This window comes from Alnus glutinosa, chromosome 5, assembly GCF_958979055.1.
Source record: "Alnus glutinosa chromosome 5, dhAlnGlut1.1, whole genome shotgun sequence".
Taxonomy (NCBI): Eukaryota; Viridiplantae; Streptophyta; class Magnoliopsida; order Fagales; family Betulaceae; genus Alnus; species Alnus glutinosa.
The window spans coordinates 17,961,270-17,982,864 of record NC_084890.1 but is presented as its reverse complement, the minus strand read 5'-3'; the positions used below and the strand labels follow the sequence as shown (position 1 = coordinate 17,982,864).

Here is a 21,595-nt window from a genome sequence, read left to right as displayed (position 1 = left end):
CAAGATATTCCAATCATATGTTAGGAGGCCTCTGAGTAAATGATCCAAGAATCATTAGTGGAGTAGCAGATGCATTCAAAGCCATAACCAAATTACATGTAAGGGCAAAGAAGGAGGATGCAGTAGCAAATGTTTCCAGTCGAGAAATAATCCAACGAAGTATGTCTATCTCTTCCCTACTAAAAACGCCAACAAAATGCTTCCAGTCGAGACATAGGCCGACGAAGTGTGTCTACCTCTTCCTTGCTAAAAACACCAACAAATGCTTCCGGTCAAGACATAAGCCGACAAAGCGTGTCTACCTCTTCCTTGCTGAAAACACTAGTATCAGCAGAAGTAGAAATAGAATCTGGTGTGGAAAAAATCTTCTCTACGATAGAAGTATGATTGGCTTATTGTACGATAGTTCCACCTCTTGAACGACCCCCTTGACCTATTGTAGGATGGCAACAAAATCTCCAACAAGTCTCCTGACATCTTGAGCCTTGTGTATAGAGAGTTGGATTTTCACTATGGGTGCCAACATGACTTTCTATCCCCATTTTGTGAGTTTTGAGGTCTGACTTGTTGGCGACATCTTGAGTTCAGACATTCAACGAAATAGCTCCAATACACAACACTCGGGCTCAAAACAGATTAAAGAGCAATAAAACAAGAAACTAGAATTCAAGTAAAAAAATCAAATGCAAAGCAACATCTCTATTTTTTTTTCTTTGCTATTGCTAAACAACTTGTAGTTTAGGGACCATACCTGTCGTTTTTTTCATTTTCTCAATAGTGAATGACACGTTTTCTTGAATAATGCGATATGACTTCTTGTTTCCATTCAACCCTAAACGACCTGTTGTTTTTCTCCTAGACCAGAACCAACCACCTACAGCCACCCGAGAATGCATTGCCATCACTGAATTTTTTTATTTTTTTATTTTTCCTTCAGAAACCACCCATATAAAACACCAGAACTAGTCAAATAACCAAGAAAACACTATCTTGATCAATTGATTCAACCAAAACAACCCAAATCTCATGTCTCATCCATGGATCTCCTCCACCGCTTGCCAGCCGCATTTGACAGAACGTGGGTCTCCTCTACCACTTTGCCTGTTACACTTGACGGAATGCCCTAGGGAAGAAACACTCAAATGACTATGCAGGAGCCTCTATCGCACTTCACAAAGCGGCTCAAGGATTTGGCCCTATTCTGACATCATCATCCATACGGCTGACGTCAACAAATGTACAACCTAGCATTCCTCTATGTTTTTCTGGATAGGGGCTAGGATTTTATTGCTCTGGTACCAAGTTGGAATAGAAAGAGAGGAAAATGGAGAAGGAAAATTGGAATTGAAAGAGAAGAAAAAATGGAGAAGTAGGGGAAGAAATGCTTTTATTTTCCCTTGATGATCTTACTGATACAATTACATGCATCAACAAAGAGAAGCAAATACAGTATAATATGGAAAATACAATAAATTGGAACTATATGGAAATCAAATCTAAGAAATCATATTAGAATCAGATCAGCTGCATATCTTCAACATACTCATCAAATGTAACATCCTTAATGATAATAAATATAGGTGATTTAGGATCATAATACCACAACCTGTATCCTTTGCCCTAAAATACATAACAAACAAAAATGAACTTTTTAGCTCTTGGGTCAATTTTACCATCATCTACACATGCATACAATGCAACTAAATATTTTTAGATGAGAATAATCAATTGGGTTATCTAATTAAACCACTTTGGGAGTCTTACACTTAATTGTGGTTGATGGCCATATTAACTACTCTTGTTCAGAAATCCCTAAATAGTGGAGTATTTGACAACAAACACTTAGTCTCTCAAAAAGTGTCATGTTCCTGCATTCTGCAATCCCAATTTGTTCTGATGTTTTTTAGACTGTGCAGTAACTCATAATCCCCTAATTTCTATAGAAATCATTACATTTACATTTACAAAATGATAGGACCTTTTTGGGGCACTTGATTTTCTTTCCTGTTTGCTTCTTAATCAAGGCCTTCCACTTATTAAAATTTTTTATGCTTTGAATTTTTTTTTTTTTGATAAGTAATAAACTGGTCTTACTAAAAGTGTAAGGCGCCTCTAAGTACACCGAAAGTATACAAGAGGAAGCACCTAACTAGAAAGCGAAAAACGAAACAGCCTACAAAAAGAAAGAAACCCAACAAACCTTCAACAACCAAAAGCCCTCAAACCCAAAAAAAAAAGCCCACAAACCAAAGCCCTAAAAGCCAAAACCCACAAAGAACACTCAACGCTCCAGCATCTGAGCCTTTCCTTTCCTTTGCCTAGAGGGCACGCTTGCATCGCCGTAGTCAATGGAGCTTCTCAAATTCAACACCTCTCTCTTCCCTTTGATCTTAAGAGAACCCTTTTTAACTCGATGGAAATCCTCTTCAATGGCATCCAAAATCGCAAAGGATGGATCTTCATCTCCAACCCCATCCGACACCCAATCCATGGACATGTTGGGATGACAGACACCCAAGGAGTAAGGTGAGTCTCCTCCCTCCCCAACCCAAACCTCATCCCCCTGATCCCATACAACAATCTCCCCAGACGGGCCAAAACCTACCGGCCACTGCTGAGATTGGATCAAGCCATTTGACCTGAAGTTCACCTCATTTTCAGCGATTGGAGAAGCACAACCACTCAAAGGGGAGGGAACACTCGGGAGAAGGAAGCTTCGCTGAAGAAAGCTAGCGGAGGAGACTTACCCGCTCCCCCACCTAGCTTCGGCAAAGACTAGACTACGATCCCTCCTAAGGCTTGAGAAGAAGCACCCAAAAACGGCGTCACCGGAGCAATGAGAGCTATATGAGCCTCATGAAACAGAAAGGTATCCATCTTAGCATTTTTTGCCTTCAATCTCCGATGATATCTCAAAACCGATTTGGATTCGGACGGGTAGATGGGAGCCCCATTCTCCGACATAACCGGAAGAGAAAAGCGAAGCCTTTCTCCCAACGTAGTCACCCCCAAAGAAGAGACCCTGAAATTTGACCCAACTTCAGAGAACTCAGGAGTCGGAGAAAACCCCTCAGAGAATCCCTATGAATCCAAGTCTGAGAACCCAAAGGGAGCACTTACAATGGAAGAAGAGGCAATCACAGGGGACCCATAAAATGCCAAACATTCCTTGAAAATCATCAATGAAGGTCAACAAATACACGTACCAACTTTAGAGGGAACATGAAAAGGAGTTCATAAATCAGAATGAATATAGTTTGAGTTTTCTTTGGTTCTTGGAACGAAAATACTGAACTTGACTTTGCATTACTTTCTAAACACTTATGTTCACAAAACTAAAACTTGCCTATGTTTTGACTGCATCCTTTTGCTTAATTCCAACATCACTTCTTGATTCAAACGACTCAACTGTATATGTCAGAGCTAGTATGTAGAAGATATGACAAAAGATGCAGTAATTGTTACTGCACTTTGTAGCAAATAAAGGTTCTCAACTTTTTAATACTTTATCACAACCATCACAACATTTTTAACCTTCAAGACTCCACCTTGAACAGAATACCTGTACCTCTTGTAGTCAAAGAATATCCAAAGAAATACTGTTAAGCGTGGAACATGTTGAACATTAGTCAAGATCCTATCACTACTACCATGTATCTTGATTCACACCTTCAACATGTACCTGTACCTCTCTTAGTCAAAGAGTATTCAAAGAAATCTCATTAAGCCTGGAAAATGTTTAACATAATAACATTAGTCGAGATCCTAACACTACTACCATGCATCTCGATTCGCACTGAACTAATTCTAAAACTCTTGTAGGCACTGCTATTCCTATTAAGACACGACCACCACGTACTGAGTACCTGATGAACCAATCTCTATTTGAGACGTGATATATGCATCCTGAATCCAGAACTCATTCACTGTCAGTTTGAAAATTTTGTATGGTCATTAACAAAACATTTCAATATCACCCTAATGGTCCACTATGACTCACACTTTCTTCATTGCAGTAAACCAAGTACTCATTGCTGACATGCTTATTTGGCTAAAGAAGCTTTCCTAACAAAAGAAACAGCTGAAATTCAAACCAAAATCCCAAAAAACTGATCACCAGCACATTACAACACACCCACAGTACCAAATCACATGCGACTAAGCTTTCCTAACAAAAGAAACAGCTGAAATTCAAACCAAAATCCCAAAGAACTGATCACCATGACATTACAACACACCCACAGTACCAAATCACATGAGACTAAAAAAAGCAAAAACTGGTCAAACACAAATCCAGTCAGCTGACACTGCCAAACACAAATCCAATCAGCCGACTGCCCAATAATGGATGATTATTGTGCAAAACAAAACAGCCCATGTACAAAACTCACATAGCCTCCTCTTTGGCTGTAATAGGGTCAAAACAAGACCCGAATTGCAGAATAAAGCCAATTTTTATGGCAAATTCTTCAAAAAATATAAAAGTCTCATCAATGGGCTTCCAACAATTCAACAAAAACTACCCTTGTTCTCAGGGTAAGAAGGCAAGTCGTACCATCCCAGTTTCGTCGACTAACGATCATCTTGTGATGATGTCAGAACACAAATGCCAATGTCAAATTACATCTGGTATTCTCAAATGCTACAGTTAATGCTACCCAACTGTTTCTATGTCTACTAGGCTTTGATTGACTACTCTAATACCGAGTTGAAATATATATTTATGTAACTATAGGGATGGTGAAAGAGAAAAAGAAAAGAAAGGAAGCTTGCAGAAGGTTGCTATAGTGTTTGTAGTAGTTGAAAATTGTAGAAAACCCTGCCTAGAATATTATTGTATCATTTTTTTTTTTTTTTTTTTTGATAAGTAAGTAGAAATTTCATTAAAAAAAGCGTAAGGCGCCCCTTAGTACACAGGGAGTATACAAAGGAAGAGCCCAGCTAGCCCATAAAGCAGAACCCAACAAGACCCTCAAAAACCCCATAACCCAACACCACCCAAAACCCTCGAGAGCCCCAAAACCCAAAATAGAAACAGCCCCCATTAAAAACAGTCCACGAAACCACCCAACCCTAATCCCCTAAACCCCTAAGCCCCTAAAGCTCACAATCTTCAATCATATCCCATCGCGTATGTTCCTCGTCAAGGGCAGAGAGTACAGCCATAGATTTTTCATCTTTTTCCCCGAAAAACAAAGAGCATGCCATAGACAACTCCATAGGAGATAAAGGCTGGAGTTGTTTTCCTTGACCCACCACCGGCTTTGGCTTCCTCCCTTCCGACGAGCCCATCTCAATGGAAACTTGAGGACCCACGGCAGAATTCTCCGACCCACTCCCTAAGTCCTCAAAAACAGAATGCTTCCGACCAGCCTCTGAGGAAGCCAAAGAAGAAACTGGGAGAGGAAAATGAGAAGAATCGGTGACAAGAACGGGATCCGGGACCGAAACCAACTCCGAACCCATGTTCGAACCCTGACAAATCCTCCGACCGGCTATCCTACGCCTAGAGGGATAGTTCGCGTCACCATAGTTGATGGAACTCTGCAAATTAAGAAGTTCCCTTTTTCCTTTAGTCTTTTGGCGCGCAATCATTTTCTCCCGCTGAAACTCTTCTTCCATGGAATCCCTAATTGCCAAGGCCTCCTCCCCAAAAGCCCCTTCTAGTGCCCAATCCAAAGGCAAGCCATCCCAATAATCTTCTTCCTCCTCCTCCCAAACTACAATCTCCCCGTTATGATCAGACTCGATGGGCCACCTCTGAGATTGAGAAATACCATTTCCTTCAATGGAACATGGAACGATGCATCCACTCAAAGGAGAGGAGAGACCAACCGCCCCAACGTCCTTCACCTCACACGGCAAAACATGAGGGACAGAAGCAATCGGGGGTAAATTGAGGAAACCCTTCTTAAAAAGCCCCTGATTAGCTGTGGTCTGGTTCTTCTTTTTCGCACGAGACTCTCCACCCGTTTCCTTAAAAGGAATAGGATCTGCGGAATGCTTTGAGGCTACCAAAGAATCATCTAACAACCCATCATTCCATACCACTTTCTGCCCTGCCCTGATCTCCCTAGCCCTCCTGTAGTAATACTTAAAAGGACAGCTTAGCAAGAAGGGTGAAGAGGGAGATCAAAGCTTCTTCCCCAGCTCATTGGCTCCTGAGAGGGGATGAAAACCAGAGGATTTTTCACCACTCAAAGACCCAGACGACGCCGGAGGAACAGCGGTCGCCGGCGACGGCAAATCCGCACTCGGCAGTGGAAAGACGAACGCAGTGGCCGGCTCAGAACAGTCTCCGCTCAAAAGGTCCCCACTGGGAGCCACCATCTCCGACGAAACGCCATTGCACAGCCCAGAAGAATCCACCGAAGTCGTCTCCGGCAACGACGACCGTGAAGAACTAGGTTTCGGCATGAGGCATCCCAAGCGCAAACCATTCCGACACAGTCCATTCCTTGCAAGACGACCCAGAAGCTTGTTAACAGCCCGGCCCAAAGCCATGTTGGACCCTATGACCCGCTTACTCCACGTGCGCAACTTAGAGATTTCAAATTTCAAACTCGCACGTGGACGAATAGACTTACCCAGTGGACGGCGATGCTGGTCCTTACCCAAAGGATCGAACGGCTCCAAAGTAGAACAGTCCACCGCCGTCCTCAGATCTGCATCTAGCACCCTCGCCGCCGGAAGAAGATCAGGCTCACAGTGAACCACTGGCGCGACCTTACTCCCGGAAGAATTACCCCCCATGATAGGCCCCTTCTTCACGACACCGACCGAGCCTGCCTTCAACACCTCCACAAAGGAGGGCCCCTTCGAAAAGGGAACCAAACCCGGCCAAACCTCAACTCCCTTCCCCTTATTCTCCGCCAGTTCATGCAAGGTCCCATTCTCCCCGCCCACAGAAGCAGAGAAAAGAGCGGCGGACTTCCTCAGCTCTTCGGAGAATTTGATCCATCCCCACCCTCTATGTCCCTCAGGAATCAGGATAAACCCTTTCCGACCACCCATCCCGAAAGAAGCTGCTTCTAAGAAACGGCTGGCTTGGTTACACCCTCTCCGAGCGATCAGAACTCTCGAACCTTCCCTGAAAGATTTGATGAAAGCTTGATCTTCCGGAACACCCACAAGTGACTCCAACGTCGAAGCCAACCACTCAGAGCACGAAGGACTGATGAAAATTACGCCGGAGAAACTTTTTCTCTTCTCCCCCACTCTCATCTTCGACGCCCCATCCAGAATCGAGAAGACAAATGTCTTCGACTCCACGGTAAAACTAATCTCCATCTCAGCAAACAGCCGGAACCCAAGCGGCTGACTCAGAGGACGATCACATATTCGACGGACAGGAGCCAACCCACCTGTAGACGCCCCTTCGTGAACTACTATCGCGACCCACGAGCACCTAACGCTCAAGAAATAATCCCGCACAGCAACCGGAAATCTGAAAGACGAACCTAAGCAAGCCCCCAACGTAACGCGCTCTCACGCGCCGCTCCTAGGTCAGAGAGCGAAATGTTTACTTTTTCTAGTGCATCATGCCTAGGATATTCTAATATTATTCTAGTATTATGGTGTAATCTAATAGTAACCTTGTCTTATTGCACATATCTTGTAATAACAAAGATTGAAATCATTTTTTCCATCGAATTTCTCTACCTCATACTTTGCAGACGGAATAGTAGGTGCCACACAATATCTTAATCGAAGCAAACCTAAGCTCAAAATAAATCAATTGCAAACAGGAGACAATATTTACGTAGCGTGGCAGAAAGGCTTATGTCCCCAGGTAGAGATAATAAGGAAGAAAATTCTGTTAACAAAAGATGGAGTATAATGCTGGTAAGAAGCTTGCAAACCCTAGTTTTCAATGTAATCAAAGCCTCACTCTATATGTTCTGTCTCTCTCACAAACTAAATAAAGTATTTATATCTACTTAACCCTAGTGTAATTGGGATTGGATATGATAATATCTGGCCAAATTCAAACCACCTATGTAACATAATCTTTATGTCATGTCTATGGTCAAAGTATTCAATGCATGCTTTTTCATGTTGTCAATGTAACGATTGTTGTTGATTTCATTATTGGACCCTATGCACATCAAATAATAGCCATTAGCAATAACCAATTTTTTTTATTTTTAACTTTCCTAGCATCTTTCCTTTGTTTTGGAAAAGGTGAATTGGTTAGAGTTACGGTATCATTTAGAGAATGGGCTTGGCTCTAGGCTTAGGATCAGCTCATAAGAAGCTCAATTTAACTCAGGCTTGACTGATGTTGGTTGAAGCTGGGTAGTCTGATAGTCACATTCCCCTTAATCTTTATTGCGAGTTTAATTGATGTAGTGAATATCTGTTCCATGTTGCTCACCATTATTCACTAAAAAAGGAAAAGAAAAGAAAAGAAATGAAACAAAAAAGAGAAGATATTTGTAACATAGAGAAGTGCACAGGAATTCCTTCTGTTTTGAATGAACTCTTGGTCTTCAATATTCTTGATCTTTGTGCATTGCTACTTTTGAGTTTCAGCAGGTTTTCTGCTTCTAGGGACAGAATAGGAGCAAGCTAATATTTTCTTTTATCTGTTTGTTAGATCGATTATTGAAAAGCTTGGCCATGAAAGAATTTCAAAAGTAAATATCATTGGGAATGAGGAAGTCAAACAGAGTTCCTATGGCCAACTTGTCACTCAGAAAGGATTATCTTTGGGATTAGATGAGCAACTTGCCAAGGAAGCAATAAAGGCAGGTAAGTTCTTAATTCTGAGTTGGTTGTCATGCGTTTGTTCAATGATATACTTCAAGTGCGGAAGGTGGGGGTGGTAAAGGGCATTTTTGTTGCTTTCTGAGCCAGCTTCAGCTGAGAAACAAAAAATAGCAGAGGAGGTTGCTTCCATGCTGAAGTTGAGTGTTGAGATTGATACTAGCTCATCTGAAAGGTTAGTCATTTTCTGTTATTTCTTTATTCATTTATTTTTTGTTTCTTAATGTTTGCCCCAGGCTGTTCTTGTCTGCTAGTTTTTATTGTTGCATAATGTATAGAGTTAGGAAAGAAAGAACACCAAAAGAAAATTAGGACCCAACTTTTATCTTTGATTTTGGTTACATAAGACTTGGAAGTTGTATTTCAATATTCTCTGAGGAGTTGGATTTTGCATTCTGCTTACCGCTCACATAATTGTTATGTTGGGACCAGGTTTTCACAAACCAAAAACGTTTTTGTGGAATTTCCCGTGAATCTTAACTCTTCTTTATCATAAATCAAAGAATTCATGAAGTATCATAAAAGACTAACCTTTTCTTTGTGAAACTTGAAACAAGAATGAAAATTTTGATGAAGATTGTTCTTAAAACCTCCTGCCTTCTTCCTTATGCCCAATATGTGATGCACGGCCAAGAGAGTGTGGGCTCTCTTTTCTTTTTCACTCTCCAATAGGCTTCAAGTTTCTACCAATATTTGCAATTATAATTACAATTTAAACCACTATAAAATTATAATTGCACTCTAGATTTTATTTATTTACAAAAGAACTTCATTTTCTGCCAATACTTGCAAATAACCCCCCCACAAGATATCTATAGAAGAATAAGGTATTTTAATTTATTGTCACCTTATAATCTACATCTTTAATCCTTTAGCCCTTGATTTTAATTCACATGATTATCCATAATACTTTAACTAAAAAATCATACTCTTTAGAGTGTTAATTTTAGTAACCAGTTACTAAAATACTAGGCTTAAACTTAGATAAGTAATTCCATTAAATTTATCTCAAAGGGATAACTATGTCTCTTAATTAGACTACGGATATTAGGGGTGCCTTCACGCTTTTTTAAAGCGATTTCTTTTATTACCTATATTTTTTTTTTAAAAAAAATAATAAGACTATTGATGCGATCTTGGAAATAAATTTTTTTTTGTAAGTAAGAAGAACTTTATTAAAGAAAGCGTAAGGCGCCCCTAAGTACACAGGAAGTATACACAGGAACAACCGACGCTAACCCGCAAAAACCCACAACACCAAGGCTCCAGAACACAAAAGAACCAAAAACAAGCTACAAAAGAACCCAACTAAGAACAAGAAAACCCACTACCCGTCAAGGCACAACAAACCTACAACATGTGTGCCTTGCCTTTCCTACGCCTAGAGGGATAGTTCGCATCACCATAATTGATGGAACTATGCAAATGTTCCCACGTACTCAATGCAATCACCCAAAGTATCAAGGTATTAACCAAACACAATCTCACTTGTTGGTAAATTAAAGTGACCAACATATCATATTTGAGCCCACAATTCTCTCATGATTAAGAGAACACTTCTTCATGGTGGTCCAGTTCAATGCATTCATTCCAAATGCATCAACATATTAATGAGAAGTCTCCACTTCCATTATCATGACTTAATATGTTATAGACTTCGTAGATAAAGTGTCCAATTTTATCACAGATTATGAACTCAAATTTACAAGTTATAAGGAACTTGTGATTTAGATCTTTTGTGCATTAGTTACACATAATACAGCTAAATCATATACAATATAACTTGAGGACTTAATTCATCTCATGAATAATATATGCCTAATCATCTTGAATCTAAAAGACAAAACAACTTTTATTTAAATAAAATAGAATTCAAATTGACTTTTAGGGCATAACCCTAACATCAATCCTAACATGTTAGACTTCAACTATGGTGCTTAGAAAACCATTAGTAGTAGCCTTTCTGCACTCTTTATGAGCTGGCACCTTTGGAAAAATCAGGATTTTTGTTTCTTTCTCATTGTTGGTCCATTTCTAAGGATGTGCTATGTGATATGGCATTCTTCCAAGATTGTTGGATTCGTTTTTGTATCTCTACGGTGAGATTCTCCATCCTTGTCAATGGAACTCCGACGGGTTTCTTTACTAGCTCTCGCGGGTTGCGACAAGGTGATCCTCTGTCGCCTTTATTATTTGTGGTGGTTATGGAGGCTTTGAGTCGGATGCTGGCTGCTGCGATGGAGCAGGGTTCGATGACAGGCTTTATTGTGGGACATAGTGAGACAGAGGCAATAGTAGTGAATCATTTATTGTTTGCTGATGATACGTTGATTTTTTGTGGAGCGCAAGAAGAACAAATTCGACATCTGAGGTGCATTTTTCTTTGTTTTGAGGCAGTTTCGGGATTAAGGATTAATTTAGGAAAGTCAGAAATTGTTCCTATTGGTGAGGTGGAGGATGTTGAAGGGTTGGCCCAACTTATGGGTTGTAGGGTTGGATCGCTGCCTATGACATATTTGGGTATGCCTTTGGGTGCCTCTTACAAGTCCGTTCTTACTTGGAAAGGGGTGATTGAGAAAATGGTAAGGAAACTGGCTGGTTGGAAGCGTATGTATTTGTTAAAGGGCGGTCGGTTGACTCTTATTAAGAGCACGCTGTCCAATATCCCCACGTATCTCTTGTCGCTGTTCCCTATTCCTTTGAGGGTGGCTAATCGTCTTGAAAAAATCCAGAGGGATTTCCTATGGGGTGGCATAGGGGATGAGGCCAAATTTCATTTAGTGAAATGGAACAGGATTTGTACTCCGTTGCATTCAGGTGGGTTGGGAGTTCACAACCTTTCCTTGTTTAACCAAGCTCTTTTAGGTAAATGGTTGTGGAGATATGGTAGGGAGAGAGAGGCTCTATGGCGGTTGGTGATTGACGCCAAATTTGGGAGCCTAAAGGGTGGGTGGTGCTCTATTGAGGTGTCGGGTTCCTATGGAGTAGGGGTTTGGAAATATATTAGGAAAGGGTAGGAGAAGTTTTGCAATTATGTTTGGTTTGTGGTAGGGGATGGATCATATATCAGTTTTTGGCATGATCGGTGGTGTGGGGAGATTTCTTTGAAGCTTTGTTTTCCAGTTCTGTATAGTCTTGTGAGGAACAAAGCGGCTATGGTGGTAGATAATATGGCTGTTCATAATGGCAATATTCATTGGAATGTTCTCTTTACGCGGCAATTACAAGACTGGGAGTTGGAGATGGTGCTCTCTTTCTTCGAGCGGTTGTACTCCACTCCGATTCGACAAGGAGAGGGTGACAAGTTAGTTTGGAACCTCTCTACAAGGAGCTATTTTGAAGTGAGGTCATATTATGAAGCACTTAGTCGGAAAGAAGGTCCGGTGTGCTAAGGCTCCGACAAGGGTGGCGTTCTTTGTATGGACTGCAGCTTTAGGAAAAATTTTGACTCATGACAATCTACGAAAGAGGAATATTGTGGTTATTGAGTGGTGTTGTATGTGTAAAAAGAAGGGGGAGTCTATTGATCATCTGTTACTTCATTGCGACACCGCCCGTGAGCTTTGGAGTTTTATGTTTTCTTTATTTGGAGTTGAATGGGTCATGCCACAATCGGTGATGGGTTTGTTGACTACTTGGGGTGCTTTTCAAGGGCATGGCCTAGCAAAAAATGTTTGGCGTTTAGTTCCTCACTGTGTTTTGTGGAGCATTTGGAGGGAGCGGAATGCGAGGCTTTTTGAAGATGTCGAGACTGTAATGGGAGTTTTAAGGAAGCGTCTTCTTAACATGCTATATCTATGGATAGCTCCCCACCTTTGCCACCTAGGTGTTTCTACTTTTGTAGACTTTCTTAATTTATTAGTTGTTCCTCCTGTTTAGGGGCTCTCTTGTATACTTCCCGTGTATTAGGGTTGCGCCCCTCTGCGCTTTTTATTGAAATTTAAATTACTTATCAAAAAAAAATGTTTTCCATGATTTTCACACTAGAGGAATGTTTGAAAGCTACATGTTGGATAGTAGGATTAGATCCATGGTGCCAGGTATGCTTTGCAAGTTGGATATTGAAAAGGCTTATGATCATGTCAATTGGGAGTTTTTTGCTATACATACTGAGGAGATGTGGTTTTAGGGAGAAATGGTGTAATTGGTTAGCAAATTGTATTTCTTTGGCCTGCTTTTCTGTATTGGTGAACAACACTTTGACTAGTGTTTTTAGTAGTTCCGGTTCCTTGGGACAGCGAGACCTTTTGTCTCCCCTAGTGTTTGTAATTGTTATGGAAGCGCTAAGTAAAATGATTTCTGCTACAATGAACGAGGGTCTTGTATCAGGCTTCTTGGTGGAGTCTGTTGAAACTTAGGGGAAGAAGAATAATTCTTAATGCATATACACTTCACGCGATTATATCGTTTTAAAGAGAGAAACCATAGAGAAACCCTACGAACTAATATGGAAAGAAAATAGCCAATACAATCAGAATAAATCAGAGAATAAAATCAGGATCCAATATGGAAAGATTTGTTATTTTCAATACTCCCCCTCAAGCTGAGGCATAGATGTCTCGCATGCCCTGCTTGGATAAGGCTGAATGAAGAGTACCACTAGAAACACCCTTTGTCAACATATGCACCAATTGTTCTCTAGTCTTCACATATGGTGTGCAGATGATACCTTCTCTGAGTTTTTCTTTAAGAGCACTAGCATCAGACACCCAACCATTTTCCCTAATTTAGGAAAAATTTCGGGAACCAAACCACTTTTTTTTTCCCTATACAAAAACACCCCACAACAGATTCCCTTAATCTTCCTTATATCATTAAAATAATATTTTTTGACTTTTAATATTTTTTTTTAATTCCAAAAAACGGTTTGTCCTCTCTCTCTTCTCCGTCTTTCTCCTTTCTTCTTTCTTCTTTCTCTTCATTTGTCTCTGCCGCACTGCATCTTCTAGCTCTTCTCTCTCCCTCTCTCTCTCTCTCTCTCTCTCTCAACCTGATCTCTCTTTTCCGCATTCTTTCTTCTCTTTCGTCTCTCTTTCTCTCTCTCTCATCTACGTCTTCTCCGTCTCTCTCTTTCTCATCTGAGTCTTCTCTCTCTCTCATCTCTGTCTCTGAATCTCTCTCGTCTCCATTGATTTCTTGGTTTTGTTGCTTTCTTGTTCTTTATTTGTTGATTTCGAGTGGTATTTTGGGGGTTTTTGAGTTGTGGAGTTTGGTGGTGTTCCCGGACGAGGACGACTCGGAGATTGACGACGACAACGACGTTTCACGGCGCTCTGTGGCGGCTGGAGGATTGGACTCGGAGGAGAGACTGATTCGCTTTGCTTTGTGAATGAAATCTGTGTGTTTAATTTTAATCTGTTTAGGTCTATTTTGTTCTTATAGTGATTGTTTGGTTGTTGAGAAAAGAAAATTGGATTCAAATTGTATGGTTATTTCTTGTCTTTCTTCATTTTACTAGAATGAGTGGCGAATTCATTGAAGGCATCGGGTGTTGCTGGCGTTGAGTTGCAAAAGAAAGAAGAAGCAGAGAGTGGGCAACAAGAGAGGAGAGAGGAGAGAGAGATTTTTTATTTTATTAAAATAATCTATTGGGTAGCTACAGTGCTACCCAATGTATTGGGTAGCACTGTAGCTACCCAAGCATGGAGCCCTAAAATAGAGCAACTGCTGTGGCTTGTTTTTTTGGAACTTTTTTCAAATTTTCCCAATTTTAGGGAATAGAAAATTATAGGGCATCTGCTACTAGTGCTCTAATGAAGTGGCGATTTGTTATAGGCCTGGGTTTGGGATCGTGTGATGGGTTTGTGGATGGGTAAAGCTGCAGGATTTGATTTCCTGAGTTTCCCTATGGTGGAAAGTGAAAGATGGTGAATGGATATGAGGTATTCGAGGTACCTCTGCCTCCCAATTTCAACTACAAGAGTTGTGATTTTTTGATAAATTTCAGCATGTCTTCTTCTTATTCAGAATCACTACTTATAGAATACAATATCAATACTGTTTTGGCTAATGCCTTATTTTTAGGAATCCTTCCCTTATTTCTCTCCCTAAAAATCCTGCTATCAATCCCTTAATTATTGGAATACATAATTCCTTATTTATAGGACTTTCCCTCCCACAAGTCTTGCTCCCCACGCACAGACTTGTGCCTTACTTCTTTCCTAAAATACCTCAGCCGCCACTTGGATTAGGTTTAGAGTGTGCAACAGTTAGGGTTTCATCATGTTGCTGTACTCGTTTGGGCCTCCTAACATAGGTCCGTAACACTCCTCCGCCCTTAGAATGACCCTTGTCCTCAAGGGTAAAGGTGGGAAAACGCAGCTGGAAGTCGGTGAGAGGCTCCCATGTGGCATCTGCAGGTGATAACTCCTTCCAATGCACTAACACTTCAGTACTGCCCTGCTGAACTCGTTGATCGAGAATGGCTTGAGGGGTCAGCCTGCTATCTTGAGAAAGAATGGGAAGATCCTCCTGAACTGGTACGCCAACACCCACCCATTTTTTTAGGACCGATACATGAAAAACGTTATGAATTTTAGCCTTTGGAGGCAAGGCTAGTTGGTACGCCACAGGGCCTATTTTCTTGATGATTCTGTAGGGTCCATAGAACTTAGGAGCTAGTTTCTGGTGCTGCCTCTTCTGTACAGAATGCTGCCGGTACCCTTGGAGCCTCAAGTAAACCCATTCTCCCTCCGAAAAAATGCGTTCCGTATGATCTTTATCATAGACTTGCTTCATTCGATTCTGGGCTGCAAGCAAGTGTTGACGTACCTCCTTAAGAACTTCATCTCGGGTCTTCAGGGTGTCCTCAACAGCGGCGGACTTGGTTGTTCCCGGAACATAAGGTAGCAAGGATGGCGGTGGTCGACCGTAAACGATCTCGAAGGGAGTCCGCTTAGTAGCTGACTGGAAGCTGGTGTTGTAGCAAAATTCCACCCACGGCAGCCACTTGGCCCATAGTTTAGGTGAAGAACTGGTGAAGCACCGTAAGTACATTTCAATGGTGCGGTTCACAACCTCCGTTTGACCATCCGTTTGGGGGTGATAAGCGGAACTGAAATTGAGTTTGGTCCCATGGAGGCGAAAGAGTTCCTTCCAAAAAATTCCGGTGAATACCGGGTCTCGATCACAAACAATTGAAGAGGGAATGCCATGTAAGTGGAAAATTACCTCAAAGAAGGTTTTCGCTACTTGGGCTGCTGTGTAAGGGTGGTACACTCGGCTGACCAGCACTCCTCCGTGGTTCGAAGAGTTGGGGACTCCTTCGTTGAGACATCAGCCGTCCTTCATACAGCCTGGCAAGCCCAACTGCCGCGGTCAGGCTGGTTGGTCGGGAAGCTTGGACCTCCGGCCTAATGCTCTCCTTGAGGCCGCTTATAAATCCCCCTACTTGTTGTGCGACCGAAAGTCGACCCGCCCTGCTCAACAAGCGTTCGTACTGCCCTTGATATTCTCGCACCGTCCCGGTTTGGCGTAGTTTTGTAAGATCCCCAAAGAAATCTTCGAACTGGGTCGGTCCGTACCTCACATGCAGGCCGTCCTTCAAACTTTCCCATGAGGCCGCTTCCTCTGTTTCCTTGAAGAGCTGGTACCAGAGTTGCGCTTCGCCCTCAAGGTGGTAAGCCGCCAGACTTACCCTGTCTTCTTCAGCAGTATTTTGAAATTCAAAAAACTGTTCTGCGCGGCACACCCAACTGGTTGGGTCTTCGGTGCCGTCATATTTGGGGAAATTCAGCTTTGCAACCTTCGGGAAGGAACTTCCAGATTCAGCCCGATTGGAATCCTTGCCCGCTCGGCCCCTGGATGAACTCGCCGCATTGGTCTGCTCTTCCTCTCGAGGACTCTGACTTTTGGAGAGCAATGCACTCAACATCTCCTCCATATGTTTCTGAGTACCGAGCATCATCTCCATCTCCTTCTGCATCCGAACGTCCATGGCTCCTATCTCCTTCTCCACTCGCTCAATCCTTTGCTCCATCTCTTCGGAACTTAGCTCTGATACCAAGTTGTTATAGGCCTGGGTTTGGGATCGTGTGATGGGTTTGTGGATGGGTAAAGCTGCAGGATTTGATTTCCTGAGTTTCCCTATGGTGGAAGGTGAAAGATGGTGAATGGATATGAGGTATTCGAGGTACCTCTGCCTCCCAATTTCAACTACAAGAGTTGTGATTTTTTGATAAATTTCAGTATGTCTTCTTCTTATTCAGAATCACTACTTATAGAATACAATATCAATACTGTTTTGGCTAATGCCTTATTTTTAGGAATCCTTCCCTTATTTCTCTCCCTAAAAATCCTGCTATCAATCCCTTAATTATTGGAATACATAATTCCTTATTTATAGGACTTTCCCTCCCACAAGTCTTGCTCCCCACGCACAGACTTGTGCCTTACTTCTTTCCTAAAATACCTCAGCCGCCACTTGGATTAGGTTTAGAGTGTGCAACAGTTAGGGTTTCATCATGTTGCTGTACTCGTTTGGGCCTCCTAACATAGGTCCGTAACACGATCAATCTCAACATGTTTGATTCGGTTATGTTGGATTGGATTATGAGCAATATTGATGGCTGCCTTGTTGTCACAATAGTCGTATTGAGTGCTTGGAGTCAAACCCAAGCTCTGTCAATAGTATTTTCAACCATAATGTTTCACACACTCCTTGAGTCATAGCTCTAAATTCTGCCTTTGCACTTGATCTGGCAACCATGGACTATTTCTTACTCCGCCATTTAACCAAATTACCTCCCACAAGTGTGCAATAACCTGATGTAGACCTTCGATCTGTAATCGAGTCACCCGAATCTGCATCTGTATAGGCTTCTATTTTCAAGTGATCATGTGGAGAAAACAACAGTCCCTTACTCGGTGAGGATTTTAAGTAGCGAAGAATGCGATAAACAGCTTCTATGTGAGGCTCTCTCGGAGAATGCATGAATTGACTCACCACACTAACAGCATATGTAATGTCTAGACGGGTATGTGATAGATAAATCAATCGCCCAACCAATCGCTGATATTTGCCTTTATCCACCAAGGGGTTTTCGCCACATTCTCTCAGTTTAACATTTACCTCTACTGGATTGTCAGTAGCTTTACACCCAAGCATTCCTGTTTTCTTAAGAAGATCGAGTATGTATTTTCGTTGGGAGATAAGTATACCATGCTTTGACCTTGCTACCTCAATGCCTAGAAAGTACTCCAGAGTCCCCAATCAAACTCATTTGCAAGGCAATGTTTTAAGTTCTGCATCTCCCCATCATCATTGCCTGTCAAGATAATATCATCAACATACACAATTAAAGCTGTTACCTTTCCTTGAAAGGAATGCTTGATGAAAAGTGTATGATCAGCTTCACTCTCCTAGTAGGACCATGAATATGGACAAAGCAAACGCAACCAAAAACTTTTGGAGAAACACCTTTTGCAGTAGAGAGAGGTGGGGACAACACCTTGAGGGGTGTTTTGAAATCTAGTACCCGAGAATGCATCCTATTGATGAGATATGTAGTAGTGAGTAAGGCGTCCCCCCAATAAGATTTGGAAACACGGTGTCAAACATAAGGGAACGGGTTACCTCTAACAAGTGCCGATTTTTCTGTTCAGCCACACTATTTTCCTGCAGAGTATCAACTCACGTGGTTTGGTGGATAATTGTTCGCGAAAGTAGGCCTCGAGATTACCAAACATATATTTGCCCCCATTGTCAGAGTGAACAATTTTAATCGTGGTATTGAACTGAGTCTGAACCATCTTATAAAACATCTGAAACACAGAAAACACATCACTTTTTTCCTTTAACAAGTAGACCCATGTGGTTTGGGAAAAATCATCAATAAAAGACACAAACCACCGATAACCAGATAAAGAAACCACTCATGAAGGACCCCACACATCAGTATAAACAAGAACAAACGGTGCATCACTTTTATTGATACTAGGAGAAAAAGAAACACGAAAGTTCACATGTTTCACATTAAAACTTAGAAACATTTTTACGCAAAAATAACGCAGGAAACATGCGTTGCAAAATTTATCTTTGTCATCCGAAGTCCCATCTCGAAATCTGGAACTGTTGCTCGAGGTGTGTTGAGATGCCCCCACAAGAGTGGATTGAGACTGTGAATTGGAATGAAGCATAGTGCTACGACAACTCTGCTCATTTTGAATGTAACAAAACACCTCTTGTAGTGATGGAAGAGTCTCCTTCCCAAAAATCTGAATCCGTACAGGATCATACTCGGAATTCAATCCACCCAAGAACTCATAGATGCGTTCTTCTTCAATCATCTTCTTAATTTGAGCAGCATCAATAGCGCACATAGGCTGTAAATTCTAATGATGATCTAACTCCTGCCACAGATTACGGAGTTTATGAAAATAAGTGGCAACTAGGGAATCACATTGCGTGAGGCCATGGATTCGGCGTTTCAAGTCATACTTCAGTGCGGCATTCCCCACTTTGGAATATGTCTAAGTAGTAGCATCCCAAACTTCTTTGGCTGTATGGAGGAATAAGTACCACTGACTGATTTTTGGTTGCATTGAATGTAGTAACCATGACCTAATTGTGGAATTTTCTGCTTCCCACTTATCATAATCGGGATCATTGAGCTGTGGTTCTTGAATTCTGCCATTTAAGTATCCCATCTTCCCTTTGCTCTTAGCAGATAAAAGAGCTGATTGTGACCAAGCAAGATAATTGAGCCCATTCAATTTGACCGTTGGGATTTGAAGAGTTGGATTTTCACCAAGGGAGGTCACCACCTGACGCTCTACCCCTTTCGTCTGATTTGTCTTCGACATTTTTGAGTCAGACATCTACCAACTATAGTGCTCCAACACACCCAGTCTCAAAAAAAAATTACAAGGAAAAGAGAACTAGAAATTGAACCATAAAAATAGATTCTTCATTTTGCAATCAGTTTTTTTGTTTTTGCTTAAACTACAGGTCGTTTAGCAGAGTGAATGACAAACCTGGAACCCTTTCTGAATGACATGTCGTTTTGTTACAAACGACGTGTCGTTTAGTCAAGCCGAGACAGAATCGTCTTGCCGTTGTGGGAGCTCCTTGCGCTGCCGCTCACGTCTGCTGGTAGGCCTCAAAAACTCCAGAGTGAACCAGAACTTGCCGAACAAAACAAGGAAGGCCACCTTGTTTACGATCGATCCATCAAACACACTGAGTAGTGTTCAGGATGGATCGGTGTTCACCAAAAACCGCCACCGTTCGTCGGATGGACAACCCAAAGAACGCCGATAATACCTTCTGTGAGTTATGCAACCTAGATTATGGTGAGCTACATCTAGTTGCATAATGCCAAACGGTAGGCGCGGCAAGACCATGGTCCGGTAGAGGTGTATAGGAAACGAATGGAGAACCCAAGCACCCAGAAACGAACGAAACCCTAGGTTGGTTCTGATACCATGTTGAAACATAGAGGAAGAAGAATAATTTTTATTGTATATACACCTCATGCGATTACAAGTTTTAAATAGAGAAACCATAGAGAAACCCTACGAACTAATATGGAAAGAAACTAGCCAATACAATCAGAATAAATCAAAGAATAAAATCAGGACCCTATATGGAAAGATCCGTTATTTTCAACAGAGTCTAGGAATGTCGGTGCCATTAACATTTCCCACATTTTGTTTGCGAGCGACACTTCGATATTCTACGGGGAAAACCCATATCACCTTTGTGACTTGCGTTGTTTGTTCTTATGCTTTGAAACGGTCTCAAGTTTGAAGATTAAATCAGAGTTGGTCTCCATTGGCAATGTCAATAATGTTGAAGGTCTGGCTAGTATTCTAGGTGGCAAGGTCCCTTCTTTGCCTATGAAGTACTTATGTCTTCCACTGGGATCTTCATTTAAGGCAAAATCTATTTGAGATGGTATTATTGAGAAGGTAGAGCACCGTTTGGCTCGATGAAAGATGATGTATTAGGATGGAAGGGTTACCTTCGTTAAAAGTGCTCATAAAAAAACACAGATACATATAGCTATAATTCTATATAGAGTTCTTCTCTTTTTTCTTTAGAAATTATAGTCAGACCAACCATTTATCACTTAAAAATTGAAACCCAGACTGTACAACAGTTTGGTGCACGGTTCCCATAATTACTGCCATATTTTTACGCATATTATTCTTGAGTGCATCTGCATAATAGTTATTTGAGTCATACACAGTTTTCATCTGATATGTGGAGAATTATCCAGCTTAGGCAAGACTGTAGCTGCATTGCGTGCTGGGGCAGAATTTGCAGGGGTACCTTTCCAAAGTTGTGTCCTTATTGCAGGAAGCCAGTCTGGAGTCTCTGGAGCTGAGCAAATAGGCATGCCATGCATTGTTCTACGGAGCAGGTAAAGGCTTGTTTCTAAATCTTAGAGTTACCACTTACCTCTATGGACATTTTTATGTTCTCTTAAATGTTATTTTGCTGAGGATGGTGCTCCCAATATCAATTAGTCTAATGACTCATTTTTCACTCATAAGCTCTCAATTGGAAATTTGATATATTTGGAATCTAGTACACATGAAAAGAATTTGAGCCCATTTCTAGTCTTTCAGAGTTACATCATGAGTTAGTAGCAGCAAGGATAGTGCTAATGGAAATCAAGAATGGATCAATATAGGAGTTAATGAATTTTACATGCTTTGAAGATCCAAGGACAATGAGCTTCTCCTGGACAGCTCCCTTTTTGAGTTCTAGATTTTTATTTTTTATTTTTTTAATGACGCATTATCTGTAGTGTGTTCATGTTGGAGATCTGTAGCCTTGATATTGTCAAGCAGTTGTCTGCTGCAAAAAGCTTTTCATCTG

At 41.4% G+C, this 21,595-nt stretch overlaps 1 protein-coding gene across 3 annotated transcripts in view; it reads left to right on the top strand.

Moving 5' to 3' along the window:
* LOC133867589 (CBBY-like protein) overlaps nucleotides 1-21,595 on the top strand; it is a 59,407-nt gene that overhangs the window by 27,561 nt on the left and 10,251 nt on the right. Inside the window, exons 8-10 of one of the 3 annotated variants that reach the window (XM_062304334.1) lie at nucleotides 8,600-8,754; nucleotides 8,866-8,944; nucleotides 20,991-21,134. In XM_062304334.1, coding sequence (XP_062160318.1) covers nucleotides 8,600-8,754; nucleotides 8,866-8,944; nucleotides 20,991-21,134 — 378 coding nt within the window. Of the gene's footprint in view, nucleotides 1-8,599; nucleotides 8,755-8,859; nucleotides 8,945-20,990; nucleotides 21,135-21,595 lie in introns of all 3 variants that reach the window. The other 2 variants (XM_062304332.1, XM_062304335.1) reach the window with 2 other exon arrangements.